This window comes from Labrus mixtus, chromosome 4 (assembly GCF_963584025.1).
Source record: "Labrus mixtus chromosome 4, fLabMix1.1, whole genome shotgun sequence".
Classification (NCBI taxonomy): domain Eukaryota; kingdom Metazoa; phylum Chordata; class Actinopteri; order Labriformes; family Labridae; genus Labrus; species Labrus mixtus.
In genome coordinates this window covers 7,719,304-7,743,638 of record NC_083615.1, presented here as the reverse complement: position 1 = coordinate 7,743,638, position 24,335 = coordinate 7,719,304, and the positions used below count along the sequence as shown (strand labels likewise).

General features: G+C 39.2%; 2 protein-coding genes across 4 annotated transcripts; both read left to right on the top strand.

The window, feature by feature from the left end:
• Positions 1-3,439: 3,439 nt before the first annotated feature.
• On the top strand, positions 3,440-15,350 carry LOC132972599 (anoctamin-9). 2 transcript variants are annotated; one of them, XM_061035552.1, is made up of 24 exons: positions 3,442-3,839; positions 4,511-4,585; positions 4,708-4,830; positions 4,924-5,060; positions 5,274-5,323; positions 5,417-5,475; positions 6,292-6,371; positions 7,934-8,068; positions 8,181-8,274; positions 8,355-8,415; positions 9,819-9,901; positions 10,004-10,108; positions 10,260-10,424; positions 10,511-10,547; positions 11,928-12,036; positions 12,290-12,347; positions 12,454-12,551; positions 12,643-12,839; positions 12,938-13,090; positions 13,186-13,333; positions 13,421-13,543; positions 14,122-14,215; positions 14,455-14,567; positions 14,790-15,350. In XM_061035552.1, exons 1-24 carry the CDS (start codon positions 3,717-3,719, stop codon positions 14,803-14,805), a joined length of 2,436 nt encoding a protein of 811 aa, XP_060891535.1. In that variant the 5' UTR covers positions 3,442-3,716; the 3' UTR covers positions 14,806-15,350. The 2 variants fall into 2 exon arrangements, 1 of the variants encoding a protein (XP_060891535.1); XR_009672922.1 differs by lacking the exon at positions 14,790-15,350 and having other exon boundaries at positions 3,440-3,839; positions 14,122-14,381.
• Positions 15,351-16,478: 1,128 nt separating this feature from the next.
• Positions 16,479-24,099, top strand: sigirr (single immunoglobulin and toll-interleukin 1 receptor (TIR) domain). Of its 2 annotated transcripts, none has more exons than XM_061035568.1 (10): positions 16,479-16,748; positions 18,075-18,353; positions 18,575-18,782; positions 18,881-19,008; positions 20,220-20,360; positions 20,462-20,605; positions 20,967-21,069; positions 21,232-21,382; positions 22,078-22,255; positions 23,444-24,099. In XM_061035568.1, the coding sequence occupies exons 1-10, from the start codon at positions 16,679-16,681 to the stop codon at positions 23,614-23,616; spliced, it is 1,575 nt and encodes a 524-aa protein (XP_060891551.1). In that variant the 5' UTR covers positions 16,479-16,678; the 3' UTR covers positions 23,617-24,099. The 2 variants fall into 2 exon arrangements, with proteins under 2 accessions (XP_060891551.1, XP_060891550.1); XM_061035567.1 differs by having other exon boundaries at positions 21,211-21,382.
• The last annotated feature ends 236 nt before the right edge of the window (positions 24,100-24,335 follow it).

Here is a 24,335-nt window from a genome sequence, read left to right as displayed (position 1 = left end):
CAGCGAGGTCTCTCCCAGACAAATATTTCTAAGCAGACTGGTGTTTCGAGATGTGCTGTTCAAGCTCTTCTGAAAAAGCACAAAGAAACGGGCAACGTTGAGGATCGTAGGCGCAGTGGTCGGCCGAGGAAACTTAGTGCAGCAGATGAAAAACACATCAAGCTTATTTCCCTTAGAAATCGGAAGATGTCCAGCAGTGCCATCAGCTCTGAACTGGCAGAAACCAGTGGGACCCAGGTACACCCATCTACTGTCCGGAGAGGTCTGGCCAGAAGTGGTCTTCATGGAAGAGTTGCAGCCAAAAAGCCATACCTCCAACATGGAAACAAGGCCAAGCCACTCAACTATACAGGAAAACATAGGAACTGGGGTGCAGAAAAAATTCGTCAGGATTAATTGTATCCTCAATGCTGAGAAATACAGGCAGATACTTATCCATCATGCAATACCATCAGGGAGGCGTATAATTGGCCCCAAATTTATTCTGCAGAAGGACAACGACCCCAAACATGCAGCCAAGGTCATTAAGAACTATCTTCAGCGTAAAGAAGAACAAGAAGTCCTGAAAGTGATGGCATGGCCCCCACAGAGCCCTGATCTCAACATCATCGAGTGTGTCTGGGATTACACGAAGAGACAGAAGGATTTGAGGAAGCCTACATCCACAGAAGATCTGTGGTTAGTTCTCCAAGATGTTTGGAACAACGTACCTGTCGAGTTCCTTCAAAAACTGTGTGCAAGTGTACCTAGAAGAATTGATGCTATCTTGAAGGCCAAGGGTGGTCACACCAAATATTGATTTGATTTAGATTTATCTTCTGTTCATTCACTGCATTTTGTTAATTGATGAAAATAAACTATTAACACTTCCATTTCTGAAAGCATACTTAGTTTACAGCATTTTTTCATACCTGCCTAAAACTTTTGCACAGTACTGTATATAAATATGAGCGTAGCCTACTCTAAAACTTATGTAGGCATATTCCAGTTTACCAAGAATTTAGTGTAAAAAATATTTCAATATTAATGGAAAGTCAGTTCAACCAAGCAGGTTTATTTTTCCCCTCAAAAGTTTTTGAGTGCTATGTTACCATGGTTACCAACAGCACTTGATTGATACTGCCAGCCAATCAGAGACCACAATTTTCTTCCTTATACGTTTTATGATATGATGACTTTGACAATGAAAATAAATAAGAGTTTTGTTTTTTTAAATAGCCTGCCTAAAAAAGATTTTTCTATAATATTTGCAACGATGTTTAAAATTGGGAATTTTTCTAGTCATGATGATGTGAAAAACTAGGAAGTGGAACCAAACTTAAAAATAACAACCAAATAAAAAGTAACAAGACCATGTGATAACATTAGCAATCAACGTCATATACTGTAGTTTGTTATTATACAAATTAGACTACACTAAACAAAGACAAGAGTCTACGAGGAACTGAGTTCTAGGTTGAGTTTCATATCCTGTTACTATGTACCTTTGGGTAATGTATTTGCGTAGGTATAAATACAATTTGTTCAGCAAAATTTCCAGACTGATTGCTTTAAGGAAGTCCTCACAACCAGCCACAGAGGCCTTAACGTTTGCCTTTCCAAAACTGTTTCATATCAAAGATCACACAATATAGGCTACTATTTTCTGACATTATGTTGAAACATTTCAAGAGAAACATCTATTTCCATTATAATTTGAGACTGAACCCTGACTGATCTTTTTCAGCTATGACTGTGACTGTCCTTACTAAAATATAAATTCAGTTCTTTGCTGAAGAGCCCTTTTCAAGGACTGTGGACTCTGGTGAACTGTTGAGCAGTCACTCAGATGTTATTAGTTTCAGTTTTTTTGTCATCTGTCTGTCTGTTCCCACTTTGATAGAAACTTCAGACAAGGCTCTATAAGAAGCTCCTATATCCTCCCAGCCCTCTCTCCAGCCTGTACTTCGTCTCTGGTCAAATTTAGTAGCCGGGTTCCCCCTCTGCCGCTCTTGAAGTGGTTGGCACAGCCCTGTTCTGCTGTAATTATGTTATCCTCCTCTGTGGGGTGTGGCCATGTACAGAAATACAGCCGCTTATTTTGCGACCACTTTTTTCTTCAGCCTCATATCGCCTCTCCTCCTTGACATGTGGGTCTTCCTGGGTGTGCACTACTTTCCAAGGTTTTCCAAGAAGGCTAATGGTTAAATCATCTCTAATAACAAGGCACTCAGGGCCACCCATTTGACATGCTAGTTTTCTTTCTTCTTCTTTTTTCTTTTTTTACAGTCAAAGAGAAAGGATGGTACACAAAAAGGTTCAATGGACCCTGAAATGGGGATCACATGTAAGACATTTAAAAAGAAAATAAATCATAACCTAAAAAATCAAGCAGGCAGATACAAATTTCAAGCAAATTTGAGAAACATGGAAATCTCCTAAAACAATTGTCACAGTTGTGGCGATTCTAGAGTCTGTTGGGGCCCAAGGCAAGACATATTTGGGGGACACTAATAAGATCTGCTTCTATCACCATTACGTCTGCCAGTGTCCCACTTCCTTACCCCGCTTCCTCTTTCTTCCTGTTTTTGTTTTCTCTCCTGTAAGCGGATATCTCCTCGAAATTCTCCTTTGTTAACTTTCATTGACAAACCTATGACATATTGACAGCAATAATGAACGCAACGCTCGGCAAAGCAACAAGAGTGAGTGCTGTCAGATGGGGCCCCCTTAGGGAGGTTTACTACTGTCATTGCAAAATTAGCACATTTTGGGCGGATGCTTTGGTTTAAAGTTTGTGAGCCCTCAGGGGCCCTTTGCTGGTCTGGGGCCTCAAGCAGTTGCCTGCCTCGCCTGGTGACAAGCAGCACCTCTGACAGTTGCAAGACACAAACTTTTAAAGAAAAAAGCCTTCACTTAAAAGTAGACTGAGCAGCCTTTAATAAAGATAGAATAATAAGAACACATATTCATCTTATCTTCACATCCACAACAGTTAAAATTAATATATTTCAATCAAACTTCAGTTGAATCATATTCCTCCATTTGTTCTTTTGCTATTTTAACAGAGAAGTTAGACCTGGGTCAGCTAACTAACTAGCCTCTTAAAATTTCTCTAGGCCTAACATATCGGAGAATTTAAATGTTTAAATTGAGCAGCCTTTATTTTCTCTTTTTTTTCTAGCTGGTTTGGTAAAGCCTCTGAATTTTGATAACCGTCCACAGTCTCTCCATTATGGACCTGGAGATACGTTTAAACTGTAATTTCATGACTCAGTGTTTCAGACAAATGATGACCCAGTCAGTGAAAATTGAGGTGTGCAGGATGATTCAGTCACAGTGACTTACTAAGAAAGTCCCCTGTGTTTGCTGCCATCTAGCGGTGGAAAAATGAAGCATCTCCGAGGAGGGAGGGAACGACATGCCATTCCATTGCACCTTACAAGCCATATTGAGATAGCCTGGTCTCTTTATGTGTGCGGCGACTGAAACCAAAAGCACAGCCTTTTGGTGTGTGTTTGTATGTGTGTGTGTTTATTGACCGCAACGCTGAACTGAGGAAAAAAAAAAGGTGGAGGCTTCAAGGATAAATGTTGTGACACCAGCAACAGGTAGAGTTGCTTTTACATTCCTAAGCTAGTGATACAAGAACACGTTTGTTCCCAGAGGAAGTACGGAAGTTGTCAAACGCCTCTCTTAGAGCCATCATGTCGTTTTACAGCCGGGAGTATCGGTGAATGTACCGCGAGGTTTGTGAATCATTTAATGCTGCCGAGATTTTTGTTTTGGTTGAATCCAGAGAGGAAGCCTTCTGCATCTGCATTCAGCCCCCACTCATCATGCCCGTCCACAAGAGGCAGGTAAGTTATCTTATACTTATATTCAAACATACATGAGCTGATCTGAGGTCAGCTCCTGCTTTATACATTTACAATGTTGTCATACAGGCCTGCTGTCTTTAACATGTCAGCCAATCCTGCACCTGTCAGACTAAACATCTCACATAGAAGCCCCACTCACCCACCAATCTAGACTAGACTCCATTGTAAAGCTGAAATCTGATTAGGATTTAATGGGATGTATATGGTATCACAAGCTCTACCACGCCTTCCCTATAAGCATGTGCGGGCTGCTCTGTAAGTGAATGGCACAGATTGACATGATGGTGAAAAGCAGGTCAAAATGCTTAGCTGTCCCCTCACTGGTTAGGTGAACCCTCTTTGTTGACAGTCCTCCTCGGTGAGTCAGGATCTCCTCAGGTTTTTCTCAGCACAGTGGCATTTCAGTGACACACCCCCACATCACAGTTTGACTGGATTCTTAAGTAGCTGATGACCTTTCTTCACATTTTCCCTAACATCACATTACATATCTGTGGATTGATGAGAGCGTAATAATTCCCTCACAATAAAACCATTATACAGCCCTTTCATTGAAGGTTGAAAGATTTATATAAAATGTAATCATTCATTCGTAGTGTGTAAATTTGCCATAAATGACTTTGTATTATTTAACAATGTTTGTCTTCCAGCCCAGTATCGAACTTCTGGAATTTATGGGAGTGGTGAAAGAAAATGGAAATGACCAGACATCACTTCCTCCTGTGGTAACTAAAAATCTTTCCACTTTATGACGTTCAAATATAATAACCAGACCGGAACATCTTAATTCCCAGATTAGTTTTGATCCATCAAGTGTAACTCTAGAATATTTTATTTTGTCACGCAGCACACTCCTCTCTCGTACGACTATGTCCTAGTTGCAAAAACCATCGATTGCCAGCAGAGAGAGGCGTTCAAGAAACAAACAGAATATATTGAAGAGCTGAAAAAGAAGAACTTGAAAGTCACTGTAAGCATTCCAAGAAAAAAAAAAAGTGTCTTCAATCATAGGCTGAGTCAACATGGTTAACTCACCCGTCTTGATTTGTGTCTTTCCTGTTAGAAAATTATAGACGATGATCTGGTCTTTTACGGGATTCAAGCGCCCAAAGAAATATTTGAGAAGTACAGGTATCTGCTCAAAGTGTCGGATGCTTGTAACTGGAGCTCGGATCAGAACGTTGTACCGCTCAGCACCAGGTAACACATGTTGCTGTGTATGTCACATTTCACACAATCACAGGTGGTATTTCATTGGCTGTATGCTTGTAAAGATGGTACACTCTAAATGATGTCTACGCTCAGCCTTTCTTCTATTAAACAGTAAGGCTACTCGTTTGCCTGAAATAATTATGTTTTTACAGTCTTCAGCAGCAAGTTTAACTTTATAAGTGACCCGTGTCTTTGTTTCAGGATAAGGATTGTCCACTTCATCTTGAATCACACCCCTATACGTTCAGGAGGTGCGAAAGACTCACTGTGTTTACGTTTCTGATTGTACTCAGGTCACTAGACGCCTCGTCTTTAATGTTTTTGTCTTGTCCTGTAATTCTTAGAGAATCTGCGGAATCTTATGGCGATGAAGGTTTTTGAGGCAAGATTCTGCTTGCATGAGGTAAATCTTCTCAAACAGAGTTTAAACCATTTCCTGTCTATTGACGATGAATTGAACTCTATTACAGGTTGCAGTTTTGTCACCATATCTACTCTGATAGTTGTGTTATTACAAGGAAATAAAAAAGAAAATGTGAAGCTTTGAGATTGTTTATATGATTTAAATGAAAACAGTAGTCATAAACCAACATTGTCATTGTGGCCTGAATCCACATTTTCAGTTGTAAATGGTATAATTAGACCAGAATCTGGCACTGTTTATTCTGGATAAACACATTGTAATGCTAAAGATAGGGGCACGATGATCTCGTTTTATTCGCTCTAAAGCTTTGCTTTTCTTGTGGCTGATTAGGTGTTTTTGTTTTCTTCTCAAATTTATGAAGTGAAACTTGGCAATGGTTTCTCAAAACAATGCAAAGCTGCCAAAAAAAGAACAGAGATGCTCACAAGTCAATATTAATCCATTGAGTCATTCACTGCTGGGAGCAAGTGGGCATGTGTGAGAGGAGATGTGTGGATTGATTCAAATGTGCACATTTAGGCATGAACACACTAACGCTAGAAGTGAATCCTGCAAATGTGATTAAAAAAGAAAATAATTAAATGTAAATAAATTTCCAAAGCTGATCAATCATCTGAATAGACATTCATTGGGGATGTTTTAATTGCATATATAAAGTAGTCAATCAATGTAAATGTACAGTAGTTTATGTTTTTTGCATTGCAACCTTGTTTTCAGTTTGAATGTATTAACAGTTATATAAATCCTCTCTCTCGTGTGTGATTTCATCTGATTTGTTTGTGTGCTGGCTTTCAGAAAAGGAAGCAGAGAGAGCTGAAGGAGAGCTGGGCACGATGGACAGCCTGTCTCCAAGGGCAACCCATAACTGCTGTCAGGTTTGGACTGCAACACAACAGCTCATTCATCACTCTGCTTTTTACAGTCACTGCTATCACTGCATCATTGTTCCCATGTCATCCTGCTGTGAAGTAGGTTCAAGTATCAACCAGAGAACAGCAGTCATGTCACCGCCAACGCACGATGCAGACATTGTTTGGATTAATATTCTTCATTATATACAGTGATATCAGAGTTGTCTTTATCTTTAGATTTTTGCAAACTGAGTCCAAACATCAAACTGTTATCGACACATTTCAACCTCTTTAAAGCACCGATACCATTCCCATCTGCAGACCACTTTACATCATCACTCTGCAGCATATATCTTTTAGAATAAGAATAGAGGAATGGACAATACATAATCTGTGCATGTAAACATACAATGATAAAAGTCCTTTTAGTATATACATGTTAAACAATGCACTTCTACTAGTAACATGTAACAACGTTCCCTGAGTAAAATACAAAATAATTGTAATTGTAATCAATTGCAATTCCTGAAAAAAAAAAAAAACAATACGTACCAGTAATTCAAGTAACTTTTCAATTAAAGTATAGATGATTACTAGAACCCGACCGATTAATTGGCCAGCTGATAATATTGGCCGATGTTCGCATATCAAGTGACTATCGGTATCGGCTAATTTTATTGCAGATATGTGCGCATATTACTAGATTTATTAACCGTTAAATATAATTTCATTTGAGTTGTTTCATTGTATTGCACTATCAGTTCTCTTTCTGGCGGTAACCAGCAGAGTGCGCTATATGGATTACAACCAGCATTAACACTCTCCAGAGGGTCAAGCTGTGATGCACATACACACACAGTTACTTTTCAGTTGAGTGACCATCTCTATCTCTAAAGCTCGAACATAGATCTAATAAAGATAACATCCAATTTATCGGTATCTGATTTTTTCTTTTCCTTATGTCGGTATCGACCCAAAAAAATCTCCTATCAGTCGGGCCCTAGTGATTACAAAGTGGTTGTATTCCCATATATTGTTTGAAGGAAAAAGCTTATTTGTAGACCTTATTTATCTTGTGAATTCAGAAAAGAGCTTAAACATTACTGCACAGTGTGGAGCTACTTTGTATTGAAGAACTTTTCAGATTAAAACATGTTTTAATAATAAGTTTAATTACTTTAATTAAGTTATTAAAATCGTTTTATTGCTTTACTGCACACATTTTAACTGGGTAACTAGTAGTTTGTAACCTCTTACAATTTCAAATGAATTAAAACGATTGTTTGGAAACACATACTGTTCTTAAATACATCTTCTAAACATCATGACTTTCATCCATATAACATATAATTTTACAAATTAGTATATTTGTACAGTTTACGTAGAAGGCATGTAGACATTGAGTACTTTCAGCATTTTGTATAAAACCACGATGAGATTGGTTGAAAACACAATTATCTTTACAAACAATGTTTACAAATTGCAAATGGAGGGCATTATTCTTGAGTAATCATGAGTGCTTTTTTTCAACCTCATCAGCCTGTAATCTTCCTGCCATGTGTGTCTCTGTGTGTTTTCCCGTCTAGGAACTACTTTGGGGAGAAGGTGGCCTTGTACTACCTGTGGCTGGGCTGGTACACATATCTGCTCATTGCTCCCGCTCTCATCGGGGCCATAGTTTTCCTTTATGGTCTCGCCTTCTTTAACAGCTCGCCTCTCATGTAGGTTTGCACCTTAGACTGTTTAGACTGTTATATAAGTTCTATGGTTTGTACACATTTCTGCACTATATTACTTTACACTGTAATTAATGAAGTGCGCGTTGTGTTGTAGAAAGGAGGTGTGCGAGGCTGACACAGTCATGTGTCCGCTCTGTGACAAGAGATGCAAAGTGTGGCAGCTCTCCGACACCTGCACGTATGCTAAGGTACATCAGCGCATTCCCAGTATGCTACTGAATGGTGTTATTGTTAGTTTGCACTCACTGCTGATCTTATGCGCTTACAGGTCAGCCTGCTGTTTGATAATGAGGGCACGGTGCTCTTTGCAATGTTCATGGCAGTGTGGGGTGAGTTCTGTATTATTTTGTGCTCAAGGTGTGATTTATATAAGTAACACATCATGTATTCAAAATGTTCATCATAGCCCGTATAAACCCATACAAAAGGCATTTTGAGTGAAATTTACATTTTAATTAGTGATCTTATTTTTTTTTCGTGGACTGTCTTTAAATGGTCCTTTTTGGTTGGCTGTGTAGGAAAAATCGTCCAAACAATTATTTTATCTGCCTGTTACGGCCCTGGCTGTATATTTGTGTATTGTATTGTGGTGTGTGTGGGAGTGAGACCTCTGTGACCTCTGCCTCAGTTTGTTTTCCTTCCAACTACTTGGATGTTTCATGATCACTGGGACTGAAAAGAAAATGCTACATCTTTTTAGAAAACCGACTTGGCTTGCTTATTTTTTTTTTTTAATCAGCTTGTGCCATCTGGCTGTGGGAAGAGTTAAGTTTATCAAGATCAGCCAAACCAGTCTTTTCAAGAAAAAATGGAAACATGTGTAGAAGAAAGTGTTTGAGCAAGTGATGTGATACAGAACAGGGAAGTGAAACTTTGATTTAGCAGTACAAAATATGCACAATTGATACTGCAAAACACTTTAGTTTAAAAAAATTAATTCGCTATAATATTGCAAATGATATTATTATATACAAACAAAGTCTCATATGATAAATTTACCATCACAGCAGTAGTTCACAGTTAGGGCTCTTGACCAGGTGTAGGTGTCTGTGTTTTCTCTCTCTTTTCAACCAATGCTTTTTTACACTAAATCTAACCCAAACATTAACCTAAGTTTTCCTACTTCCTAGAACTTAACACATCCCACCATCTTTGTAACTAGATTTTCTTTTAGCACAGGAGTAACTGTCCCTGTCTTAGTTTGTTTGGGAAACAGCCTAAATCAGATATGCTAATAAAATAAATGTCACTAGATGGTAAACCTTTGATACAGGCCTATTTCCATTCATTTAATAAGAGACTGAGGACAAACCGCTGATGTAGATCTTTTGAAAAATGAAGCAGTGTGTTTTTACTGTCGTTTAAGCCACATATTAAAGTGGTTTCACGCAACATGAAGCCAGAGCTGGTTTGAAACACGACCGTTGCCAAGCAACATTCTCCTCTCAGAGTTTCTGCGATTGGCTAGTTATGTCCATGCTTACCCTGATTGGTTGTTTGATTAAGAATAGATGAGTACTGAAAGAAAATACAAAGCAGTGTGCTGACAGACACAGATCAGACACACTTCTTTTAACAAAATGAAAATTTCAGTTGAATATTGTTCATGACATGCAATGATGAAAATATTTGAATTAAACCAACATTTTAATTAAATAATATTACATATGATATTGTAGCTGAAGTATTTCAGTCTGCTTAATGAACACATATGTAACTTCTACTTTTACAGCAACACTGTTTTTGGAGTTCTGGAAGAGACATCGTGCTTCTTATGTGTGCGAATGGAAAGTGTCCGATTGGTGTGAAGAGGAGGTATGATTACTTTTATTTAATACATCAGATTAAATGAATACCAGAGCAGCATTCATTGGAATGCATGGTTATTAATTGTGTTTCTATTCTATTTAATTCTAGGAGGAACTGATTTTGGAGATAGTGAACAACGCTAACTGTGAACCAAAAAAGTATAAACACTCCTATCTGCGCAGTACTCTGGTTCTGATCTGTGTCACTATTATGGTGAGTGATTATAATACTTTTCACTTTGATGTCTTCAGGTTTAGGTTCTAAAAAGAAAGTTTAAACATGTACAGTAAAGGAGGTTTTTGAAGGCTGGTACAAAGTGATGTGAAAAGATGTACTAAACGGAGGTGTGCTTGTGTTTGCCCAGATACTAGTGATCATCGGCCTCACACATGCCCTGGTGGTGTTCAGGGTGATTGTAGCAGTGCTCCTAGCTGAAGGATCATGGGAGTTCCTGAGCAATCACTCCAACAGTGGGGCCATGATGCTGGGGGCGGTCTTCCATTACCTCATCATCACGATCATGACAAGGGTACACAGGTCTCTAAATGTGCATCTCTTTGTTACTTTTTCTTTAATATTCCCTGTGTTTCTCTGACCACGGCTCCGTCTTTGCAGGTCAACAGGATAGTAGCCATGAAGCTGTGTGACATAGGTACGTAAACTCTAAATATCTGTATTTCTATGTCGTGCAGCATACTAAAGAAATTAGCTTTTACACTTTGATCAGACTTGTTTGTCAGAATTAAACGTTAGCTTTACATGCTCCATTTAAATACAGCTGCATGGTGTGCAGTGACAGTTAATCGACAGGATGCTGGTCAGACATGCAGATTACAAACTGACAAGTGGGTCTAAACACTTTTTGCAGTTTCTTGGAGAGAATTGGACACAAATCTGACGTTACAAACAATGACAAGAGGCCTACAGTACATATACATGGCACATTGCTCAGTGTCTTTATCGTACGATGAAATGTTCATGTACATGAACAGACAGCAGCTTTTTAGATTAAAGGTGAACATTGGAACTAGGCAACCACATACACTGATTGATAATATGTGGGGCAGATGTAAAGACGTGTTATAGGTCAGGTGATGTTCAAGGCTGGGGAAGAGACTCAATGAGGGCACCTACAGTAGAGGGAAGATAGAACATACAATACAATAACCTCAGAAAGAGATGGAAAGAAAGAAGATGGAATTGTCAACAAAATATACTTTGGGCTGTTGTGGTGGGTCATAAAATTACATCTAGTCTGTTGTTTCTTTTGTTGACTTAATCATCCTTTTTCACAACAATTATTTTGTCATCTGACTTAAGCCTGGGTTTAATTAATTGATCACTCATTGCTTGAGCCGCTTGAAGTAGATCGACTCTATCTATCTGATAGGGCTCCAGAGGCCAAGGAATCCCTGTTTGGTCCCATGTTTAAAGGTCCAATCAGTAAGATATCTACTGAATGAAATGATAAAATGACCTTACTGTATCATCAATGAGGAAACATGCTATGTCGAAGTGCCAGTATGTCCTCCTTCTAAATCTGGCACATTTAATTGAAACATAGCCATGATATGTTTATATCCATTTTTTTGGTGAAGGCCGGGAGAGCAAGCCAGGTTTGGCTGGGATGTGGGAATAAGTTTTTAAATAGAAGATTAATCCAAAAAAAAAATGCAAACCCTGCAAAATCATATACTGATGATGTGTGCACCTGTATAACAACATTCAGAAAAAGAGGTAACAGGTTCAAGGTTTCAAGGTGCATTTGTTGGGCAGACAGGATATTACGTGTTCCAATAGATACACATACCACATAACAATACAAATTCAAGGTTAAAAAGACCAGACAGAATGCATTAAAACAAACATTACATCAGGGCATGGCCTTACACACAGAGGTAACACAGGTAGTACTAAAAAATGAATGTGACATTGAAAAACTTGATGTAGGCTGTGCTGTGTGTGAAATTGTTCCATCCACTGACCACATAGTGAAGTGGACTCACACTGACATGACGTGTGTCTTCAACAGAGGAAACCTCGTTTGCTACCACAGAGAAGAGTTTCACAGTCAAGATGTTCACCTTCCAGTTCTTTACCTATTTCTCCTCCCTCTTCTACGTCGCTTTTTTTCTGGGCAGGTAAGACATCTTGGATCAGTTCATCCACATTTTCTAACCTTTAAGTGGGTATCATTTTGTATAGGTATATAGGTTTTTTTGTTTGTTTGTTTTTTGTGTGTATTGCTATAATTTCAAACATATCAAGTCAGATTCCAAAACCCCCACAAGACAGTGTAAACACAGCGGACTCTTATTACCCTTAATTATTTACACCAAACAATTCTAACCTAATAAGATGAACGTCTGACCTGTTTTGTGACAAAAATGGCAGGATAAATGGGCATCCAGGTGGATATGTCCGAATTGCAGGGAAATGGAGGTTAGAGGAAGTAAGTGACTTAAATATGTATTATTTTGGAATTACTTTATGAAAAAATGAAATTTTACTATAAATTGATGTATCTGTATGCATTAAAAAATCCTTCTCCTGTACAGTGCCATCCCAGTGGGTGCCTCACAGACCTATTCATCCAAATGGCCATTATAATGGTGCTCAAGCAAACCATCAGTAATGTCTTTGAGTTCGCTGGCCCGTAAGTGTAAACCGCAGTTATTATGTCCGCCGCATACTGCACCTGGTTTGTTGCGCCTGTGATTTTAAAAGCTGTCCCTTGTTTGCATCAGCTGGTTCTCCAGGTGGCTGAAGAGAAGAAACACAAAGAAGCTGCAGAGGAAGTGCGCTCACTGCTACCTGAAAGACGAATCGGAGGGTAAATACGGAGCTGAACTGTGTGAAAACTGCAAGCTTCGAGACTGGCTCGGCAACTACCGGCTGAATGACGTCGACTCCTTCAGCCTGTTCCATGAGTTCCTGGAGATGGGTGTGCACACCGCTCAAATCTTGGAACGATAAGAAAATAGACGAGTGTCTAGTGAAATGGTTTTTGGTAAATCGCATTGCTCTTCGCTCTCTCCTCAGTGATCCAGTTCAGCTTTACCACCATATTTGTGGCAGCGTTTCCTCTTGCTCCTCTGCTCGCCCTCATTAACAACATCATTGAGATTCGCTTGGATGCGATCAAAATGGTCACTCTGGAGCGCAGACTTGTTCCAAAGAAAACAAACGATATTGGTGAGTGGGACTTTTTTTTTTTGGCAGTGAAATGTTTGTTTGCTTGTTTGCACTGTAAGTGAAGTTCTCCTCACATTAACGCTCCCTCTCCTCAGGTGTGTGGATCAACGTGCTGGAGGCCATTGGGGTATTAGCTGTCATTGCTAATGGGCTGGTCATTGGTGTTTCTTCAGACTTCATTCCTCGACTGGTGTACCGCTACCGCTACGGCCCATGTGCAAACGGCACTGTGACAGATATCGAGTAAGTATCGTTCCTCTAAAAGAGATTAAGTGTTCATTCTCTCCTATCGTTTTAATACTAGCAGTAATTTATTTTCTCTTTTCAAAGCTGCATGGCTGGTTACATCAACAACTCCCTCTCCATTGCACGAATGGATGACAAAAACATACGAAATGAGTTTTCGTCTTATCAGATGGTCGCTCCCAGTGGACTGAACGTCTCTTACTGCAGGTTTGTTCAATGTGTTTACTTTTTCTCCTACCGCTGAATAATTATCATTTCACCGTCACCATTCTGGCAATAAGTGTTGAGGAACCAAAAGAGAAACCAAAGTTTAAAGATGTAAATGAATTTGAAAACAGCACTGCTGTATGTAAGCTGTGAACAGTGAATATACAGATTGACACTTTAAATACAAATCATGGTTATATAATCAATGTGTTTAAATTCATTGGTATACAAGTCAAAAACAAAACGCACAAGAGTAAATTATTCTTAAAGTCACCATATCATATACCACCATAAAGTCACTATAGTTTTAATTCATTATGTTACTATAATTGTGATTAGAATTCAAATACTGGGAACAATTGAACTCTTTATAGAACATTATGATCGGAGAAGATAAAACGAATGAAATAAAAAAACACATTATTCAAGAATAAATTATTAATAGCTTATAATGAAGAAAGAATGGGAAACAAATACAATACATTGAGAAGAACATAAACAAACCTGCTTCAATATATCAAGCAGTGTCAGCTTTAAGCAATTGATAAAAGAAGAAAAACATCTGTTTTCTGTTTCAGCTACAAAGACTACAGGAGCAACCAGGACTACAGTCTGACCCCACAATACTGGCTAATATTAGCCGTACGCTTTGCATTTGTCATCCTGTTTGAGGTAAGACTTATCCACTATGACAAAACAAGAACCACTGACAAACTTTTCTTATTTCTTAAACACTGCTTCCTTTTAGCATTTTAAACTGTGGCACAATACACATACATCCTCAAGACTTCCCAGAACAATGTTGCTCAATTTCTAACACCTAAAACTAAGCCAGGGAGTGAGTATCTTCAATGTAGCTATATTATCTATTTAAAAATACATTTTAAATAACATTTTCCCTTTGCTTTCAGCACGTTGTTGTCATATGCAAGTTCATTGCAGCCTGGTTTGTACCGAGCGCTCCCATCCAGGTCAAGAATGACAGACTCTTTGATAGACTCAAAAGACTAAAAGAGGAGCTCAGGTGAGTCTGAAATAACATCGTTTTACTGACCATGGCTGCTAGTTATACAACCTTCATTCAAATCAAGTCCTCCAATACAGTTTCAGAAATTATCTGATTTTTTTGGACAAGTCATACCTGCTATGAAAAAAGTATTAAAAACAGAATGATGTCGACTCATAAGCACACAATGTGTCTGCTATAAATACTGTAACTGACTGAGCTTGTTTGGATTTCTTACAGTTCATTTGAAGCGTGACCCCACTCAGACCCTTAAATGTTTCACATTTTCCAAGGAGGACATGAACCCAGTGTTGCCTTGTTCACTAAGGTTTCCGACTAACACAGTGTTGAGTCCACTTTAAAGCCATTAATCATCTCTACAGAGTTCAGATGGAGGCTCTCACTCTCTTTAGTTGTTTACAGTTGAATGTTAAGTGCTGCTACTTTGATCCTCAGCTATAAAATGGACTTTGAAGACAGACAAGTTGTGCTGTTTCTGATTTTACTGAACATGTCTTTCATGAGATTATTCTAATTCTATTTTAAGAATGCACATTTAGCTTATATTTGGATCTCTATATTTGTGAGACGTATGTGAGTGTTTTTAATTGAAGCCAAACATAATTTATACTGCTTTTGCACTTACAATAAAGAGTGTTTGCTACAATGCTGCCTTATAATGTAAATAAGCGCTGTGATGAATGTCAGTACTGCATTCTGATGGTGTCTTTAGTAAATCAGATATAAGAATGTTTTGCATTGTAATATTTTATATTATTGAATAAAAGAGGAAACTTTTGGCCCCGTTGTAATGTCACTTTTATTGATGTTAATAAAAATGTTTAGTATATTTTGATTGCAAAGTAAAAAAAATTGCTGTTGTGCCATATACATTTTTAGTTGACCATAGTAATCTTATAAAAGCTTCTATATCTATTTTATAGAATAGAATAGAATTACTTTATTGATCCCAAACTGGGAAATTGTGGTGTTATCCAACACACAATATGAGTAAAAAACACAATGTTAGCTAATCTAAACATAATATAATATTAACTACAAAGTGAATAAGTACTAAAAATATCAAAACTAAGAATGTGAATATATACAACCAGGATTTAATTTAGCATTACTAGTCTGAAATAGGAAGATTAAATATGGAAGATTAAATGTAAATGTGCAAAAACAGAGTTGTAAATGGTTGTAAATTAAATATGAAAGATTAAATGTAAATGTACAAAAACAGTCGTAAATGGACAGTATTGACATAAGTTAAAGTGCATGAGTGTAGTCATATTATAAGCAGAAACTATACAATATAACGGTGAGTAGACAGACAAATGAAGTGAACATGAGTGCAGGGATAATTTGTAAATTTAACATGTGCAGAACAGATTACAGTATGCAGAGACAGATATTATCATGATGACAGCCAACATGATGTTGTCCTTAGAGTTTTGACCAACACCTGAGTCATGTCTTTCACAGTACACAGGAAACTGGGACATCTAGTATCCTAAGAAAGGATCCTATTCTTTCTATATTGAATTCACATTAGAAAATCATTAATTGTTTGAACGGGTTCGCATGAAATATTCGAAAAAGATGTATCCCTTAGACACGATTTCCTGGTAGCATGGGAGAGGTTTTAGAAAAGCAGCTTTACCCATACAAAGTAGTTATGCGTGTGCGTGTGTGTGTGTGTGTGTGTGTGTGTGTGTGTGTGTGTGTGTGTGTGTGTGTGTGTGTGTGTGTGTGTGTGTGTGTGTGTGTGTGTGTGTGTGGGAGGGTTCCCAAGTGGGAACACAGGTGTATTTTATGAAGTTTCCCTACATCATCTCTTTCCAGGTTTCATCACGACTGAAACTGCAGGTGAAAGCCGGTGAAAACCTCACGTGACCCCAAGCAGCCAATAGCCGTCAGAGTTTCAGGTCTCTGCAGGTGCAGTTGATACAACAGTGGGCTGACGTCTGCGTAGTCGCCTGATGCGGCTTTGCTCAATGTAACTACACCGTAACAAACTAAAAAAGTTAGTTTATTTCTAGTTATGTAGTTTTGTCAAAAGAAAAATAAACTCTTCACTCGGATTATTGATCACTAAGGCAGAAGGAAGAGGAAGACTGCGGCTAATGGCTGTGATTTTAACCGCGTTCATATTGGTGAGCACTGTCAGGTGGAGCGTGACTTTCCACGTAGCTGGTAAGGATGCTCAAACTACACCTACATTTAGTCAGACATAATAGCTTCAACTTTATTGGTGTTCGTTCACTTAATGTGTCTCCAATTAACTTTGTATTCGTTTGAATTTGTGTCCAACAAAAACGACTTGTGAAAGCAGGTCAATAAGTATATGGTCAGTGTGTGCAGGGTCAGAGTGTCTGTCACAGTCACATGTTGTTACCTGGCAACATGAGGACTAGACCCGGACTTCGGACCCGGATGTGTGCCCCTGCTGTGTTTGTGAGCAATACAACAATGGGAAGTCGAAGAGGAACCAGAGAGAGTAGTTGTGCGGGTTGTGCGTGGGTTTTGGTCACGATGAGCGCATGCGCTTAATACCTTGCAGAACGGGTCCTTGTCCAAAATGGACACTCCCTTTTTCAAAAAACTGTCCTGACAGAGGACATGTTAAAAGGGAGAAGGTTTAGGGTTATTGTAGAAGATTCAAAATCAACAGAACACCACTCTGCCTAGAGTCTGCCTGGCTGAAATCGCTAAAAAACAAAATTATGTCCGAGCCGTGGCAAGTTAAGCACGAGTTAAGAGAACATAAAGAAAGAAAGTATTGAAGTACTGCAGAGATTCATTGGCTTACAAATAGTTTAATAATTAATATAGATGTAAGAAATATGTTTGGTTATAGACCCCAGTGAAAAAGGAAAATATGATTGCCAGAATGATAATTTCCACAAGTTGTGAATCAAATGGCAATTGAATTGAACAAAATTAGATTATTTTATTTTTTTCGTTTTTACACATTGTGCCACCTGAGTGCATAATTCATATGCCAGCTTTGTATTTGCCTGCATAGAGATAATTAGCATTTAGGAATAAGAGGGAGTCCTGGTTTTGGATCTATAATTAGAGTATGTAGTGAACCAAGTCCTGTAAGAAAGTCACTGAGGGGATGAATGTAGGAAGCTATTTGAGACTTTTAGCTAGAAAGAACAAACCATGTCTATTGTTCTTCCAATTCGATACATCAATCCCGTTATTATCAACACACACTCCATGCAATGTTCCACTGCGTCCTCGTACAAAATTGCAAACGTAAAATGGTTAAATCCAATCCACCATCAGGTTAAAACAACTGACATGGTTGAAAACTGCATGGCTTCATTCAAACACATGAGGCTTCCTGCAGTTGCTGAAGTTGCTGAAGTACAAATAAAAAATAAACATGTTTAAGCTCCAACGGTGTCTTAAACTAAAAGAAGCAGAATTACATTTTGGACAGAAAACATGAGATAGTTCTTTCTCTGACAGACTGTGTAAACTTGCTCCATCCGTTTGCTCCGTTTGCAGCTCAGACCTGCGTGGATGAGAGCAGGTTTGAGGAGCAGGTGGTCTATCTTGGGCAACAAGGGGCTTCTTATCAGCTGAGGTGCCCTCACGGGATTGTTCAGCCACAGAACTCGTCCCAGCTCCAGCTGAACTGGCAGAAGGACTGTCAGCAGCTCCTCGACCAGGAGGGGAAGGCTTACCTGCAGTTTACCAACCTCAGTGTGGAAGACCAGGGAAATTACACCTGTGTGCAACAGGGCAACAGCACGGCCTCATTCACAGTGCATCTCATAATTAAAGGTAAGTACTAAATCCATATGCAAGTGATATGAATTCATTTCAAACTCACACTTAGCGATTATTTGTCCTCGTAGTTGAGTTTACGTGGGGGTTAAAGGAGATAGTTGGCTGCACGTATTTTGTTTCAGCGTTGCCTCCAGCAGCAGCAGCAGGCATGAAGGACTCTATTGTTGCAGAGCACAGGCAGTGAGCACAGATAAAAGGTATACGTCTTTCCACAGAATCCCAGTGCTCCAAAGTCCCAGAGTTTAAACCTAATGGGGGCACGACCAGACTCTGGGGGACCGTGGAATCCAGTGTAAAACTGAACTGCAGCGCTCTCCTCCTCTGGGACCCTGAAGAGGAACAATGTGAAACGGCGCTGCAGTGGACTAAAGATGGAAAACCCTTCACCAATCACACACTTTACACACAGAACACCTCCTCGTGGTGATTTGAGCCTATTAAAACATCTGTTTCTGTTTTCACTTAAGTTATCTAAAAAGTTGACAGTACAAGTAAGATCAACTTTTTGTACTCATTTTCAGGTATCCTGCTGCGGGAAAGCTGATGGTAACCAGTCTGCTGGTGGTCACACTCAGAGAGCAGGATGATTTTGGGCTCTACAGTTGCACCGTGAGGAACATTTCCTCTGACTTCAGCCTGGAGGATTCAAGTAAGACAGCTTAGATATCTACCAACAACATACACGCTGCGTCTCTCACAGTCTGTACTGCACCTGCTGGTATATATTTGAAGAAAAAAAAGACCCTCCCAAAAAACACATGCACACAAATGCAACAAAGTAGAACAAAGAAAACTACGAGAGGCAATGCTGATTAAAAAAGTACTAGTTTGACAAAAACAATCAACAACTGATGACTGATTGATGTTTTCCATACTTTTCATGTACCTTCGGGGGCTTGGTACATAACCATTAGATACAGTGCTTTTTCATTTTTCAAAGTGTTGGCTTGAAGCCTGGCTCTGCAAGTAATGGATCAGCTCTAGACTGACACCAGTCTAAACGTGAATAGTTGAACCCGGCAGCCACTTACGAGGCCTTGTGTTCTGAAACTTGCAACATGTGTTTTTGTAAATGGATATGATTTGCTGTGTCTTAAATAATGAAGAATATTCATAGTGACTTCTTGCTACAGTTGCCTTACCAAGTCATGATGAAACCACAAATACTTGCTCCCTCAAAACAAGAAGGATGAGAATTTAAAGCTGTCCACGGGAGCTTGAACAGCACACCCTGAGGGCTTATGCAAATATATCACTGCTGTTTTGTCAGTTTCTACTGACTAGTCCTGGAGAAATACCGTTGTTAAGATTCTTGTGATTTTTTGTAATAGAGGAGCTACAACACATAGATACTAAGACGATACATACTTTATATCACTGCTGTGTCTGTAATGTGCAATTACACCTTGTTGGGAGGACTGGTCTTAAGAATTTCCTGATCAAGTTGCATGAATGACTAAAAGGTTAAAGAAGTCCGATTCAACAAAACCTCCATCCAAACTCTGACGGACTGTAGCTTACTCGAGTAGTTCACTTTGCTTGGAGCTGATTGGCTGCTTAAACATTTGACACGCTCTACATTAAAAAAAACCCTTTGGCTCACACCTGACTGATTGAGTTAAGCTGGGACAGAATACCACAACAGCTTTTCTGTGCAAAGATAAAAGCTTTTGGTCCCAAATCTTTGGTCATGACCGGTTTCCTGGATTTACTGCACTGATTTTTTTAGTATGAGAGTTTCACAGAGATACTCTACATAGTCCATCCACTTCTATAGTTTCTGGTTTCAGTTTTAATAATAGTTTTGTTTCATTATGTTGTGCTTATCTGTTTTTTATTGTTTCCCTTGTGTATGCTCAGACAGCCCCAGCCACACAGCTGCTGTCATTGCAGCCATCATTCTGCTCCTCTGCCTCGCTGTAGCTGCTGTCATGTATGTCAAATGTCACCTGAACATCAAACTCTGGTACAAGAACTCCTACGGAGACTATGAACTCAATGGTGAGACTTCCGCTGAAGTGAAATTAGGTTTCTATTTCTGTGTATGAAAAGTGCAGCATCACTTTAACACCACTGGCTTGTTTGTGTCTCCGTGTCCTCAGATGGCAAATTATACGATGCATATATCTCCTATGTGAACAATGATTATGACAGGAAGTTTGTCAGCTTCGTTCTCAAGCCTCACCTGGAGAACAAAAACAGGTACAAGGTGCACCTCAATGACAACGAAATCCTACCTGGATCAGGTAAGTTGGTGTCTGTTAGTTTTTTTTGAGGAATTAAAGAAAGATTTGAATACATTTGAACTAATTTTATACAGATATTTTTTGTAATTAATCCTGACAGTCAAGGATTTTCTTATTCTACTGTCATAGTCATCATCTGTAATTCTGGGGCCTAAGGATGGCTCTCATGGATTTGTTAATGTTTCTACAAATGTAGCATGTACAAATTAAAAGCAACAGTTATCTGTGTAACATGATGCTGCTGATATTTGTGACCTGTATGTATCCAGCTCTTGGGGGCTGTATTTGCAAAACAGACCCCTGGCTTACTTATTTCAATACATGCAGATTTTAGACTATGCAAAATATTTTGTGTTTCCAGAACCTTCTGCAGAGCTGCTGATGAGCACAAGTCGCTCACGGCGTCTGATTGTGTTGCTTTCTCATGCTTACCTTGAGCAGGACTGGTGCATAAACAACTTCAGGTCAGATGAATTTCATGTAGTCTGTTGTAAAACCATTATTTGAATTAGGAAGATCACTGTGTCGTCATTACTTTTCACCACTTGAGGTCAGTGTTGCAGCTGTATTCTGCAGGGACTATGGTATCTCCTGTCATGACACAGTGTAGCTGTGCATGTTTTCAGACAGGGCCTCCTGCACTTGCTGGAGTTGAGTCAGCAGCCCATCCTCATCCTGTTGGAGGGTCAGTCTAAACGCATGAGGCCTGAGGTCAAGCAGCTGCTCAGTGAGCACCAGCACTGCCTCACCATCCTCACCTGGAAGCACAACTCTGTGGTAAGATTCACAGTGACCTCACTTAATTGTATCGATAAAGAACAAGCTGTCCATGAAAATTTGGAAATTTGATTAACTAGAAGGTGTGACTATAATGGCAGTTAAATTCATATGACAGATCATCCTGATTGGTTCATAAAAGCATGTGACATCACATTTCTCCAGCTGAACTCTGCTTACTGAAAAACAAAGCATGTGAAGGAACCACAGCTGTTAAAACTCAAGCAGAGAAGTTTGTGTTCATCCTGTTGTCATAGTTACAGCCAAAAGGACCAGGAGGATGTTATTGCTACAGCTGACGTCAGTCTTTATAATGATAAAAACTAGATTTTTGATTTTTTTTTAAATTGCATTCATGGTGCACTGGATAGCCTAGTGGTTATGTTGCATGCACGCACCATGTAGGGAGGCTATGACCTCATGGCAGCGGACGTGGGTTTGAATCCGACCTCGGCCCTTCGCTGTATATCTTCCCCCACTTTCTCCTCCCAACATCTCCTGTCTCCACTAAAAGCAGAAAAAAAAGCATTTATAGAAGTTTTGAGTGTGGAGATTTTAATAAATCCTCTGAACATTTTAGTTAAAGTTAGTCATTTAAGTATGTTTTCTATATTAGTGAGTACTGCTTCTGCAGTTCAGTTAATTGTGGTGTAATGTGTCGTGTTTGGTCCCCCCTTTTGTTTTTGTGCCCACAGACTCCCTCCTCAGTCTTCTGGACGGAGCTGGCCTTGGCGATGCCTCGCAGGGTCGTCTTTCACAGCGAGGCTGCAGGCGACCCTCAGACTTTGCTGCAGGATGACAGGGACCCAATGCTGACCCTGAACCCTGACTACCTGGACTGTCGCTCAGACACAGACCCTGCTGGAGATCTGGGTAAGATCAACAGAGTAGTGCTTACATAGGATAATTCTTTGAATAAAGATAACTATGGCTCAATCTTTCCACAATTACGAGTTTCGTTCATACTTTCCGATTCAATTGAAGGAAAAAATATGTTACACGTGCACTATCTTACACTAATGAACGTGCAAAGTGATTATTGTCTCCACAAAAAAATGAGGCAAGCAGGCTCTTGTTTAACAACCATCTTATACTGACTCTGATCCAATCAAACATTAAAAGCATGTCATCAATTTGGCCTTTTTTTGTTCATTTTGACAGATGGCTGTTTGGCTGTTCATGGCCTAGTTTGAATCAACAAACATGCACCTAAGTAGGATTAATCTTTAACTTCAGTATAAGGAAACCACAGCACATGCTGACAGTGCAGTTTTTTTATTTCAGCTTGTCTGGAATTTTTAATGTATACACATACCATGCAGATATAAGAGGCGAATACTCTTAAAGTAATGTGCAGCTCAGTGTTTTCTTACTTGCTGATGGTAAGATAGATAGAAAAGTTAAATGAGTGCTTCTGTCTAAATGTAACAAAATCAGACCACAAGAACCTTTCAAACCGAATATCATTTATGAAACTAGTTCCAAAGCAGAAGTGTAAATGCATTTCCAACAAATAGAAAAAGAACGAATAGAGAGAAAGGAAAAGAGTGTCCTGACACTTAAAAACGATAAAAATAAACATTCCAGTTTGTGAAAAGTTGCAGTTGTTTTGGCAGTGGCATAGCAGATCTTGAGGAAGGACTAAACAATGTGGTGTATGAGTGCAACATCATTGTCTTCTGGCGTTGAATTTCCTCAGCTGCAACAGGAAGTACATCCTCTGTTGTTTCCCCCCTGGTAACATTATTGAAGCTAAGCTAACCAGCTGCTGGCTTTAGTTCATGTTGAGACTGAAAGATATGGTAACAAAAATACATAAATTCATGTTTCAGACAATGTCAAACTCCTCCTTCAATGAGCCCAATTTTGTATTGAGGACTAGCATCTTGCCACTATTTTCTGAAAAAATATTTTAGCCTGATGTTTGAATTTATCACAACCTGGTGCGGCAAATAGCAAATATGACTGAAACTAGAATTCAAATGAAGTTCAGCAGTAGATCACATGATAAGTATTCTTTGATTTAGGATCTGTTTGTCTCTTCTATATCTTCTGTTGCAGGTCTCCGGCTACCTGTGTATAAATCTCTGGCCTGTAGAGCTCCTGTCCTCCCGCCTGCTCCTCTCAGCACCGCTGAGCCCAAACCTCCTGACATCGACGTGTCCGACCTTGGATCACGAAACTATGGAGCACGCTCAGACTTTTACTGCCTTTTCACTGAGGAGGATATTTAATCCACACTCCCCTTACTTCTGCTGCTCTCTGAAGATGTCTTCGTCATTGTCCTCTTTAGAAATACTTCAAATGTATCTAGGAATACATGGTTACTTTTGCTTTTGTACAGTGTGTTTCAAAATCAGCGTTTTCCCTCTGAGCTTACCAAAGACTGGTCTTTAATGGTTTTTATTTTTTAAGTTTGTGTAGAATATTTTATGAAAAATTGTTTAAAAATAATATTAGGATAATATTTGTTACAATCAGGGGGGTAAAGTGCAAAAAAAGACAGTTTTGTCATTTTAGAGCAAAAATCTGTCATTGAGTCTCCAGCAGGGGGCAGAGTTGGGTATTAGACAAGATGAAGAAAGTCTTAAACTATGGTCTTAAGCAGTTAGCTGTCTGCACACAGAGGATTGGTAAAGAATAATAATAATATACCTGTGGAAAGTTTCTATCTGTTTGCACACCAGTAAAATAAACCGAACTCTTGTGACTGTAGAGCCCACTGCTTTCCTGTGTCTTCTTGGAACACGATGATCAGGCTATTAAACGATCTGATAAATATCTGGCTCTTTAGCTGGCCTGTGACCCTTTAGAGCAAAGATTACCTGCTTAGAAATAAGTGTCTAAATAAGGGCGCAGTAGGGAACGTCTCCTGTTGTTCCTGTCTTAGCAGGAGCAAATATGTAAACAGGGAGTGGCAGACATTTCACCACGTTCATGTCGGTCTGTTTCG

Coding starts and splice junctions, on each gene's coding strand:
- LOC132972599 (XM_061035552.1), top strand. CDS start 3,717: ATGTACCGCGAGGTTTGTGAATCATTTAATGCTGCCGAGATTTTTGTT. Junction 13,334..13,420: donor GGCACTGTGACAGATATCGA/GTAAGTATCGTT, acceptor CTCTTTTCAAAG/CTGCATGGCTGGTTACATCA. Junction 13,544..14,121: donor CTGAACGTCTCTTACTGCAG/GTTTGTTCAATG, acceptor TTTCTGTTTCAG/CTACAAAGACTACAGGAGCA.
- sigirr (XM_061035567.1), top strand. CDS start 16,679: ATGGCTGTGATTTTAACCGCGTTCATATTGGTGAGCACTGTCAGGTGG. Junction 19,009..20,219: donor CTTCAGCCTGGAGGATTCAA/GTAAGACAGCTT, acceptor GTGTATGCTCAG/ACAGCCCCAGCCACACAGCT. Junction 22,256..23,443: donor AGACCCTGCTGGAGATCTGG/GTAAGATCAACA, acceptor CTTCTGTTGCAG/GTCTCCGGCTACCTGTGTAT.